Raw genomic sequence first — 13,123 nt, forward strand, 5'->3', positions numbered from 1 at the left:
TATTTTTAAGCAAAGAAAAAGAAATCAGACTGAAAGAATTGTTCTTCAAGGATAGTGAATACCAATAAGTTTTATTTATAATGCTCAATAATGAAAACCATTCATAGGTCATGAAAAGCTAAAGTGAATTATTTTCAATGGTTTCTCCAACACACCTGTAGAACACCACTTACCAATATCATCCAGGAACAACAACAAAATAGTTATAAAAAATTTTATATATTCATATTTGTTATATGCTAATAGTTTAAAATTCTTGGCATAAATATACATATGCACAACATAATTAAATATAAATGTCATGGTTTTGTACAGAAGCTATCAATTTTTATTTTCTGAAAGCAGCCAACATGTTGAGAACAACTTCAAAGAAAGAAATAGCCACCATGAACATTGAAAGCACCATGTGGCTATAGGTATTCTTGAACTGTGGGCTGAAATAAAACTTTTTTCCCTTAAATTGCTTTTGCTAGGGTATTTTGTTCCTGTAACAAGAAATGAATCTATACAGTTCAGTAAGTAAATTCTACTATTTTGAGTATAGCCCATATACTACTAAAACTTATATACTTGCTAGATATAGACTATGCTCTAAACTAAACTGTATTCCTAACAACCAGAATCAAGATTACACAGTGAAGATTTGAAAGCAGATAGCTGTTTCCCAGCACCTCCATCAGACTGGTTTGTCTTCCTCCCACTACCACTGACTCCTTTTTACGGTGTATTTGTCTTCAGGCAGGATGGTGATAGAGAAACTTTGTTATTCTGTGGATAAACTCTTGGGCAATAATTCCTCATACATGATGCAAATGATTCGGCAACACTACCTACATAAGTTTCATAAAAGGAAATCTTGCAAAATTTGAATTAATTGAAAAAAATTTAAAGGCTGGCTCCCAGTATGTATTTCTGATTGTCCTGGAAATGACCATGTAAACTGGACTGTCCTTGAACTTACAGAGATCACCCTCTCCTGAATGCTGAATTTGATGGAATTGTGTGATTTAAAAGCATGTGCTGACACTTTACCTTTGATTTAATTGAAATTAGTGTTAAAATAACTTGTTTTATGAGCCTTAGTCAGTGAGATAGTTTGAGTAATAAAAAACTGATACTCCAGGGGAATGCCAGGGCCAAGAAGTTGGAGGTGGGGAGAGGGTACAGGGAACTTTCCGAATAGCGTTTGGAATGTAAATAAAGAAAATATCTAATAATAATAATAAAAAAAAACACCTGCTACTCCATGTCAAGGGGAAAAATGTTATTGAACTACTTCCTCATAGATTTAGATTTGTTATCTAAAAACCAATAGACTGTTTGGCTGCCTTATGTAGTTGGTGTATTCTGTCTTTTCATCCTACATCCCAGTTGCCTCATTACCCAAAGAGAGGTCTGCTTTAATTTATAATTTCCTAGAATCAGGATATATGAGTGGAATGAAGGATACAGGAGTGAAGTTATCATACAAATAATGTGAACCAGTTCACTTTGATTCTTCTGAGCAACCCACGATATAAGAAGAGACAGGAAATACATAGTATAGAGTAAGAGGAAGGAGACCAAAATTCTCAAGGCATTCCTGTGGGCCGTAGCACTAGGGTCTCTATCTCCTCTAGAATTGAGTGGCATCTTCTGGAGATGATTCCATAAAGAGAAGATTAGCAGAAGAAAAGAAATTAAGGCCAATGAAAATGGTGTTATGGAGAACATAGTCATGTTAAATAACATTACCTCTATCAAAATTGAGAACTCAGTCTCCATGGAATTCACACTTGTATTTCCTCCATATTGATAGAACCTCTCTTCAAGAGTGATGGCTATCTGTATCATATTTGCAACCAAGAACACCAAGCTTCCCAGCAGCATCTGAACAATCAGTTGATTTATTCTCCATTTCAAGTAGAGAAAGATCTGCCAGTAGCAGTTAGGTATTCTGAATAAATAGAAGATGCTGAGAGCTGTAGCAAGCCAGAGACTGAAGTGGCTAGACAGTATAAAGCTGAACACAATTATTTTTAATTCTTCAATAGTAATAGATGAAATTAGTTGATCTTTAATCCATATAATTAGTGTTTCCCAGATGAGACTAATTCTTGCAATTGCCAAGACAATGAGTATTTGATCCACTGTGGAGAGCTCTTTTTTATTGATCCAGTCAATGCAGTTCTTCAACACTATCAAACCATTGCTCAAATTTCCCAAAACAAACTCTGCAATTAGTATGATGGTGGAGATACTGTGCAGAACAGGTACCATATTCAAACAAAGAAAGCCCAAATCCTATATGACTGCTCCCCTTGTACTGATTGAATGGCTGGTATATGGTACACTGTGTAGCTAAATATTTCTCCTCTTTTTCCTCCTCCTCCTGCAATGTCTGATTATAAGGAAAGCAAAACATCTCCCATTTGGCATTTAATCTGCCTACATTCTTGTTACATTTTTCTCTTCAGTTCTCTTTGAGTCTCAGATAATATTTTTATGTGATAACCATGAGGTAAAATAGTCAGCCGATGATTTAGAAACAAAGGACAGCCCGTATTTGTGGTATGAAAATCAAGAAATTCATTCCTACTCTTTTGCATCTCTGACCTTTTTGAGATTTAGGAAATTTGATTATGCCATCTTGAGTTCTGAGATACAAATATTACAAAATCCCTGTCCAATGAATATGAATTTAAAATATTTTTTTGTGCTCAATCAAGAGTCTAGCCATTGAAGACTTAAAAGTCATTCAGAGTCAGGTATGTGTTTTTCATAAAACATCAGTTTCCCCAGAGTTCAGGTCCTATCTTTTCCACACTGAGTTAAAGCTGGTTCCATAGAAAGAAAGATGGATTCATTGTCCGTAGTCAACTTCTTTCTGGTCAGAAGAAAATAAGAAAGCAGTATTAAAAATTTACAGACTAATTTAGGATTATTAATGTAAAATTAATGTTAATAAAGTAATTTAAAAGCTATTTTAACCTTGGCCAATATAATAGATTGCTGTATCTTCTGATAAAATTAAATTGGCAATTATACATTGAAAAGCATTGGATTTTATTAGTCACTCAGACTTTGTGAGATGTTGCACAAAACACTTGGACATTTACAATTAATTTAACTGTTTATCTTTGCTAATTTCCAAATGTGATTTATAACTTAAAGGATTTATATTGTTTCCAATATTAGGGGACAGAGTCCCTTTCCTACATTCTCAATTTTATATGTCCAGAAAGTTCCAATCAGATACAGAAGGCAATATTGGAGTTTGAGAGAGAAAAGACTAGCTCTAACTTTTTAACCAACCAATCTTTAGATCTCAGCATCCATGGGTATCAAGGAGACATAAGAAAACAATCTAGACAGTGGAAGAGTAACTGGAACCTACAGAAAATTCTTGAAGATATTTGCAACTATTAAACGCTAAAATTTCAGAAATCAAACCTTTGCATAATACAAATTGCACTATACAAATATTTGTGGTCTTTAAACTGTCCCAATACCTAACAAGGTCTGCCTACCTTGAGCCTCCTACATGTTTTTGTTTTTGTTTTGTTTTGTTTTTTCCTTTTTATTTTATTAAAATGTCCCTCTTTGGTTTTACTTGTTCTCACTATATTTGTGTGAGGGGTTCTGGATGTTGTCCACCAAACCTTATATTGCCTCACCTAAAGACCAACCAAGTTAGTTATCTACTTATGTAGTGTTGCTTTCTGGGGTAGAAAGCAGAAAGAAAGCAGGCATAGCAGTAGTACTCCATGAGCAAGTTGTCTGGACTGTGAATCATTCTAGGATTGGAGGCATGAATGTCATTAAGAGGACAATTATTCTTCCTACTATTTAATCTTTTCTAGTTTAGGATGATAAACTAGACCAAATGAAAGTGGATTCCTATTCCATGAAAACACAATCAATTCCTGGGGGATATCAGAATCTTTTCTCAATAGCTGAAGGACAATACAGAAGCAAGTGGTTCCAATAGGGTTATATAAAAAGTTTGTATGTTTATATCAATATCATTTCCATGGATTGAGGATGTATGACCAATATTTTATTTCTCCCACTCTTAGGATTTACATAATATCCCAGAAAGTTCTTAGATATTTCCTATAATTTGGCCCTGGTGTTCCCCTGTACTGAGGCATATAAAGTTTGCAAGACCTATGGGCCTCTCTCTCCACTGATGGCCGACTAGGCCATCTTCTGATACATATGCAGCTAGAGACACGAGCTCTGGGGTACTGGTTAGTTCATATTGTTGTTCCACCTATAGGGTTGCAGATCCCTTTAGCTCCTTGGGTACTTTCTCTAGCTCCTCCGTTGGGGGCCCAGTGATCCATCCAATAGCTGACTGTGAGCATCCACTTCTGTGTTTGCTAGGCCCTGGCATAGTCTCACAAGAGACAGCTATATCTGGGTCCTTTCAGCAAAATCTTGCTAGTGTATGCAATGGTGTCAGCGTTTGGAAGCTGATTATGGGGTGGATCCCTGGATATGGCAGTCTCTAGATGGTCCATCCTTTCGTCACAGCTCCAAACTTTGTCTCTGTAACTCCTTCCATGGGTGTTTTGTTCCCAATTCTAAGAAGGGGCACAGTGTCCACACTTTGGTCTTCATTTTTCTTGAGTTTCATGCGTTTAGAAAATTGTATCTTATATCTTGGGTATCCTAAGTTTTAGGCTAATATCTACTTATCAGTGAGAACATACTGTGTGAGTTCTTTTGTGATTGTGTTACCTCACTCAGGATGATGCCCTCCAGGTCCATCCATTTGGCTAGGAATTTCATAAATTCATTCTTTTTAATAGCTGAGTAGTACTCCATTGTGTAAATGTACCACATTTTCTGTACCCATTCTGAAGATATGGGCACAGGGGAAAAATTCCTGAATAGAACAGCAATGAGAATTGACAAATGGGAACTCATGAAACTGCAAAGTTTCTGCAAGGCAAAAGACACCTTCAGTAAGACAAAAGACCACAACTGATTGGGAAAGGATCTTTACCTATCCTAAATCAGGTAGGGGACTAATATCCAATGTATATAAAGAACTCAAGAAGGTGGACTCCAGAAAATCAAATAACCCCATTAAAAAATGGGGCTCAGAACTGAACAAAGAATTCTCACATGAGCAATACCGAATGGCAGAGAAGCACCTGAAAATTTTTTCAACATCCTTAATCATCAGGGAAATGCAAATCAAAACAACCCTGAAATTCCACCTCACACCAGTCAGAATGGCTAAGATCAAAAATTCAGGTGACAGCAGATGCTGGCGAGGATGTGGAGAAAGAGGAAGACTCCACCATTGTTGGTGGGATTGCAAGCTTGTACAACCACTCTGGAAATCAGTCTGGCGGTTCCTCAGAAAATTGGATATAGTACTACCGAGGATCCCACAATACCTCTCCTGGGCCTATATTCAGAAGATGTCCCAACCAGTAAGAAAGACACATGCTCCACCATGTTCATAGCAGCCTTATTTATAATAGCCAGAAGCTGGAAAGAAACCTAGATGCCCCTCAACAGAGGAAAAACTTTTTAAAATATATTTTTAATCTTTTTTTAATAGTACAGTCTTTATCCCCATCTCCCCTCCAACAGTTCCTTATCTCATTCATCTTCCCCCTGTCTCCAAGAGGATGGCCCCCAACCCAACTGCCCCAACCCAACCCCATCCCACCAGGCCTCTCCACTGCCTGGGACCTCAACTGTATTGAGGGCTAGGAGAGTCTTCTCTCACTGAAACCAAAGCTGGCAGTTCTCTGCTGTATAGTGTTGGAGGTCTCATATCAGCTAGTGTATGCTACATGGTTGGTGGTTCAGTGTCTGAGATATCTCAGAGATCCAGGTTTGTTGAAATGGGTGGTTTTCCTATGGGGTTGTGCTCCTCAGACTTCAGATATGCCAGAGACCTGTGAGGTGAGAGACTCTCAGAATATAAAGTTGGGGAGGTACTTTAGAGGAAATACCTAACAATGAGGAGAGGGAACTTTAGAATCTACCTCCTGTAGAAAGGCAGGGCATCAAGTGGAGGCATAGGGTTGTCATTCAACAGTCAAAAACTTTGACCCAGAATTGTTCCTGTCTAAAACAACTGCATGGACACAAATGGAGAGGAGACTGTAGAAAAGGAGTTCCAGTGACTGGCCCAACTTGGGATCCATCTCAAGGGAAGACTCCAAGGCCTGATAGTATTACTGATGCTATGATGTACTTACAGACATGAGTCTACCATAGATGTCCTCTGGGAAACCCAACAAGCATCTGAATCAGACAGATGCAGATCCTTGCACCCAACCAATGGATTTAAGTCAGGGACCCCTGTGGTTGAATTTTGGAAAGGCTAGAAGAAGTTGTGGAACCACTTTTTTAACTCTCCACTTTAGGTGAAGAAACAAAGAGTTGGAAAAAATTGTCAATTGGGGAAAATAAAAGATGCTGAGGCAAGTAGGAAGCCAGATGTTGTAATGATTGGTCACTTCCCATAAAACAGTAGTTATTTTGACCGTAGTCTCACTGATCAACAAATCTGAATGAAAAAAAAATATATAAATATAGTTATAATTACAAACCAGAATACAATGAATCTCCAGAGGTCCAGAGCAATGAGGATCTAGTCCACTGAAGATATCTTTCTTTTTTTTCCAGTTCACAATTTCCAACACTGCTATGAAGCCATTTCCTAAGCATCCAGATTTGGATTCTGCAATGAAAATGACCATAAATAGACTCTGTATGAGGGAAGCCACTGCCCATAAATAATGCAAGATATCTAATACTATCTTGATAGCTCCTTAATTCATTGATTTCAAGTGACAGTCATATTTACTTGTCAAATGTTATAAAGTATTGTCCCATAGATAAATGATTTACACAATGCTAAGCCAGAAAATGTGAGGGTCTTCTGAGGGTGAGTTTACAGTCTTCTCCATGAAGAATCTTTCATTTTCTTAGATAGTGATCTTCTTCTCAGATATAGGATGTTATGCACAAAACGGTCAGAAGTCTCACAGTTGACCGATGCTGGAGGAAATATTGAATTTTCATGTGCTGACATGCACAAAGCCAAATTGCATGGTTTAAGTCTCTCTCTCTCTCTCTCTCTCTCTCTCTCTCTCTCTCTCTCTCTCTCCCTACACACACACATGTATGTATATATACCTTTTAATCCTGGTTCCCCCCCCCCCCCATCTTGCATCAGTTCTTCCATTTTTCTTAAACACACGTTAGATTCTGGCAGAATAAGGTCTGGAAAACTAATACAACAATTTCTAGTGTGCCTGTAGAAAACAATAGGAAAGAACATTCTAAGCAACAAAGGAGGTTTCATTAAAAAAATTCCAAAGTAGATAAATAGATATTGCCTATTGTTCAATAGATTGCTACTAAAAAGACTAAAAATTGCAAAAGATAATTTGTCTTTGGATCTATAACATTTCAAATCTCTACAATCACAAAGTTTTAGTCAATAAGTCAGTTATGTAAGATATTTATCATAGATTTAAGCACTGTCAATATGTATAAGTCTGGAGGTTTCTAATTGATTTTTTTTTTTTTAGGTTGTCAATGCAAAGCACATCTTTTACCTCAGGGAAATCACAATTTATTCTGAGCCAAATATTAGGGAACATGGCCCAGGAATATAAATTTTGGTTGCACCAGATAGCAATTCATCATGGAAGTTGTTTCATGAATTTTTTCTAGTTATGGAAAAAAAAGCCATAAATCAATGCATTTCTCATATGTATTATAGTAATGTTGGTAGGCATCTCAGTGGGCTACAGCAAAGCAAGTCAAACTCTAATAAAGGTTTTGCATATTACCTGATAATATTAGCTATGAAGTGAATGGTCTGTTTTTACGCATAGTTGAAAGGATATATGATCAGATGCACAGGTGTTCAATAGATTGCTACTAAAAAGACTAAAAATTGCAAAAGATAATTTGCCTTTGGATCTATAACATTTCAAATCTCTACAATCACAAAGTTTTAGTCAATAAGTCAGTTATGTAAGATATTCATCATAGATTTAAGCACTGTCAATATTACTATGAAGCAAGGCCCTGAATATAATATGTACTTATCATTTTACTTTGTACAATAATTATTTACATGCATATAAAGGCCTATAGAGAAACTTATTAAATCCACTCTAATTCTTCTTTCCCCTGTAATCCAGGTTTTCACTTTTGTAAACAATGAGATTATTCTCAGATCATAATATTTATGAAGATATGCTCTCAAGAGTACTTCTCAGTTAGCATTGCTAGGTATAAAGCAGTTGTCAGCCATAGCTAACATGGTAGTTGTTAGGTATCATACTTACACAATGAATTCATCAAAATAATGCAGCCATGCTAGTTACATGATAGTGATGAACAGGCTTGTTTATCAATACCAGAATAAGGATAGGAGGGTAGAATTATGAGATCCTTATTTGTGAATCCATCCATGCAGTTTCTATTCTTTAGCAGTATTAAGTAAAGGTGAGTCACATATATAAGAAAATTCTCACAGGTATCTCCATTTACAGTAGAGATACGCTGAAAAGAAATACAAGGCAAAATGCCCCGATTATAAAGACATATCCTAAACGTAGAACAAATTCATTTTTATTTTATTTCAGCCATCATAGAAGTCAATTGTAGGCCGGGCAGTGGTGGTACATGCCTTTAATCCCAGCAATTGGGAGGCAGAGGCAGGCAGATTTCTGAGTTTGAAGCCAGCCTGGTCTACAGAGTGAGTTCCAGGACAGCCAGGGCTACACAGAGAAACCCTGTCTTGAAAAACAAAACAAAACAAAAAGTATGTATACTTGAAAGAAAGAAAGATCTATATGACCCAATATCCTAGTTCTTTATACATTCTACTCCACAGACTTGCTTAGCCATGTTCAATGCCACCCTAGTCACAATAACTAGGGTATAGAAACAACCTAAACATTCTCAGCAGAGGAATGGATTAAAACAGGGTAGCAAGTAGAAGATTGTAATTTCAACCCCTTGACAGAAATGTCCTTTTCACTCATCTCCCTCCAGTTAGCAAAGAGAGATCCAGAGATCAAAAAGGAAAGTCTAAACAACTAGATAATCCATGGACTTTTGATAAAGAGTCAGAACCTGGGTTCCCAGAAAAGGTGACACACCTGAAGAGGATTTTTGAAACACTTAAGTTTTGTACTTGAATAGCACCTGTTAGGCAAAGGTAACTATCCCGAGCTTTTGTCCCCGCCGGCAAGAACACACTCAGGACAGCCGGAATCTTCTGCAGCAAAGCTTTATTGCTTACTTCTCAGGAAGATCCCGACCCCAGAAAATGGAGTCCCTTATATAGCACTCAGCCATGACGTTTCAGCACCTGATGTGGCGTAACAGGTCTTGATTCGTTGCTCGCTCATCACACCACTATTACACCCCGAGAATGGGCAGTGACTAGGAGTGAGTTCACTCTCGCACTTGCGCACAAGGCTTGTTTACTAGTTTGTCACAGCAGAGGCCAGTGCCATCTTATAATGGTGATTGCTTGCAGCACGCGCACGGCTCTCCACAGCGATTGCTCTCTGCACGCTGCACGCTGCACGCTGCACGCTGCACGCTGCACGCTGCATGCTGCACGGCTTTCCACAGGTAACATTTCCAAAGGTGAAACTAGTACAAAATAGAGATGGATAATAGATGTCACAGGAGACCTCACTCATGTCTGTGAACTTTTAGTCATGTTTTCAGTCCTGAAGCTGGACTCACTAATACATGAGCAGGATAACTTTATTTTTAAGAATTGAGCCCTAAGGAATTGTGACATGGTTTTTGTTTCATAAAAAAATAACAATAGCAAAAATTTCTGAGAAGTGGGGCCTAGAGAGGAATGATGTAAATCAGATTAGCACTAGGTAAAGTAAGCCAGTTCTCTCCAACCATTTGACAGGGCACTCTGTAAGACAGTCAAAACAACCTACAAAGATACTTCACAAGTGTCTTTTGATGTTGTTAGGTACAAGGAGTTTCTTTTTTGGGTCTGTGTCCTTGGAAAATTCCAGTCCTCTACTCTGAGTTAATGTCTATCTTTCTTGCTGAGGTATGTTTCATATATGTAGCAGAATGATGGATCTTATTTCAACGTCCATTCAGTTAGTCTGTGGATCATTAGTGGGCAATTGAGTCCATTAATGTTGAGAAATGTTAATGACCAATTATTGTTAATTCCTTCTTTTGATGAGGTTGGTAGTGATGGTGGTGGTGGTGGTGGTGGTGGTGGTGGTGGTGGTGTGTGTGTGTTTCCTTTGTTTTGCTTTTGAAAGCATGGAATCATTTGTTTCCTGTGTTTTCCTAGGTGTAGTTAACCTCCTTAGGCTGGAGTTTTCTTTCTTTTTTTTTTCTTTTTTGTCGAGCTGGACTTGTGGATAGATATTGTTTATCCTCCTCTGGTGACTGAGTTTTGCTGAGTACAGTAGTCTATTTCAGAAATAAAATATTTATAAAAGAGACAAGCACCAAGTAAGGCAGAAAGCCCTCCAATATTAATGAGATTTTCAAGAATTCAGATGGGATGGGTGGGTGGGTGGGGGAGCACCCTCATAGAAACGGGGAGGATGATGAGATAGGGGGATTGTGGAGGGGAAACCAGGAAAGGGGATAACATTTGAAATGTAAATAAATAAAATATTCAAAAAATTCAGGGATCTAGACCACATTTAGGTATATGACAGAGTAGCATTTGCTTTTATTTTAGTGTTCCTTTCACTGAGATCAAATTTTCTTCTAAAACCTACATTCTGAATTTGAAACAGGGAAAAGGAGAACAACAGAACAGTTCAGGGAAAAGATATTATGTGCTTAAGAAATGCTAATAGGCACACTATTCCAATAGAGATTAAAGTCAGCTGACTCACTTGCTAATGTTATGTAACTTTCCTACCATGTTGATTAATAAAACCATACAGCATTAACTAACTATGGCAGTACCCATAAACTTCATAGTCCTACTTAGTCCTCTACTTATCATCATCCTCTTCCTCTCCCTCCTCTTCCTCCATCTCTATCTCTCTTCCCCCCCTCTCTCTCTTTCCCCTTCCCTTCTCTCTCATTAGACTAAGGAAATATTCACCCTCAAAGGTGGTTGATGATTTTGTCCTAAGAATGAAAAATAATTAAGACTAAACCATGAACATGTTTTATAAAAAAGAAAACTTAGTAACAACATGTGTTTGACAATCAAGTTTTATAAATTTCTAAGGTTATAATTGTCTTTTTATTAAAAAAAACTAACAGAAAAGATGTATATTTAATCACTTATCTGTGATAACTTTGTTATCAAGTTCTCCAAAAGCTTTAGCTATTTGGATAAACTAATTTATATATATAAAAACCTGTGTATTTCATAAAAGTACACTATAAAAGAATGAGAAAATGAAGTTTACAATATCTCTCTGGACTATATTTGTAATTTAAATTTTATTTTGATACTAAAGAATCTTCAATTCAAATATTTTATTTTTTAAGGCTCAAAGTTACCAGATATAAAAATGTACTAATCTTATAAAAGTTACTCAAGATAATTAAGACAAACCAATTGTCATTCACCTTATAGGTGATCTAATATGCTCAGAAGTATGTCTGTAATCATGCTGCATATAAATATAATTCACTTTCAGAGACAGACGTGGAGGTAGAGACAATTTATATATTTATCTCTCCCATTTTATATATATATATATATATATATATATATATATATACTTAAAATTAAGCCCAAAACAAGTAACTCAATCTAGGTTAAAAATAATGTTAAAGTTTGATTAATTTAAAATAATATGCAAAATCAGGTATAGTTTTTTAAAATACTGGCTATGTAAAAACGGATTATTGTGTAAAATAGGTTGAAGTTAGAGTACAATCGTCTGGCAGCATATCCCTAGGCCCAAATAGTTCCCTTTGGTGGAGTATAATCCTACTGGAGTAAGTTACCTGCTAGCCTCATTACACAAGTATTCATGGGAAATTGGTTCTGTCAGACGTCTGCTGCTTCTAATTCCAGCTGCTTAGTCATGACCCGCACTGAATATATAGGATAAGCTAGAATCAAACCTCCTCCTTATCTAGAAGGGAGATCAATTACTCCTCATGACTCTCATATCTGGGTGGTGGTTTGTATTGCCTACTGGAGGATCTTAGAATCTATATCCATATTCTAAATGTCTCAAAGAACAGAGAGATGAGTAGAAACTACTCTGTCCTCAGTGTCTCCCCAACTGACATACGAAGATGATCAGGTGACTTAGTTACAGTTTTTGTTGCTGCAATAAAACACCATGACGAAAAAGCAAGTTGGGAAACACAGGGTTTATTCAACTTATACTTCCACCTTGCCATTCACCCACAAAGGATGTTAAGAGAGGAGCTCAAGTAGGGCAGGAACCAGGAAGCAGGAGCTGAAGCAGAGGCCCTGAAGGAGTACTGCTTACTGGCTGCCTTCCCATAACTTTCTCAATCTGCTTTCTTATAGAACCCAGAACCACCAGCCCAGGGATGGCAAATCCCACAACGAGCTGGACTCTCCATCATCAATAACAAATTAAGAAAAAGTCAGATCCTGTGGAGGCATTTTCTCAACTAAGATTCCCTCTTTCACATAACTATGGTTTGTGTATGTAGTTGTCATAAGACTAGCCATAACAATAGGAGACCCTTGTTCCTAAGGCTAATACATGTTTATCAATTTGCCATGATCTTTGCCCTGGTTTTCATTTCTTTCTCTTGGTGAAAGCTAATTCCAGGGTCCATGCTTACTCCTATGTGTAAACTTCTGAATCCTCCCAACTCTGATTTATTCCCTCGATTACTTTTCTGTTATCCACATATTTATGTTTGCTTATTAAACTTCTTCTTATATCCAAATTAAATATTGTATATAACCTTTTGCAGTGGCATACAAACTGAACTCACATGTTATGTGATACATAGGCAAAATTTTGCAAACCAGGCAGAAAATCATGTCTTCATTTACATGCTGACAAGTAAGTATTCAGCTTTACCCAAAATCAGGTCAAAAGATTCCCTCCTATGGAAATGTAATAAGATATAAAGTTGTTGTGAGATGTTGGAGAATAAGCATATTTTCACAGACACTCTGTTA

General features: G+C 37.0%; 1 protein-coding gene across 1 annotated transcript; it reads right to left on the reverse strand.

Moving 5' to 3' along the window:
- Positions 1 to 1,329: 1,329 nt before the first annotated feature.
- LOC110295536 (taste receptor type 2 member 124) lies at positions 1,330 to 2,259 on the reverse strand. The gene has a single exon (XM_021164024.1). It carries the CDS (start codon positions 2,257 to 2,259, stop codon positions 1,330 to 1,332), a length of 930 nt encoding a protein of 309 aa, XP_021019683.1.
- Positions 2,260 to 13,123: the final 10,864 nt, after the last annotated feature.

The sequence above is a fragment of the Mus caroli genome, unplaced genomic scaffold (assembly GCF_978045245.1).
Source record: "Mus caroli unplaced genomic scaffold, Mus_caroli_1 scaffold_7, whole genome shotgun sequence".
Taxonomy (NCBI): Eukaryota; Metazoa; Chordata; class Mammalia; order Rodentia; family Muridae; genus Mus; species Mus caroli.

Excerpts from the sequence above, each read along its gene's own strand:
- LOC110295536 (XM_021164024.1), bottom strand. The coding sequence starts at position 2,259 with ATGGTACCTGTTCTGCACAGTATCTCCACCATCATACTAATTGCAGAG.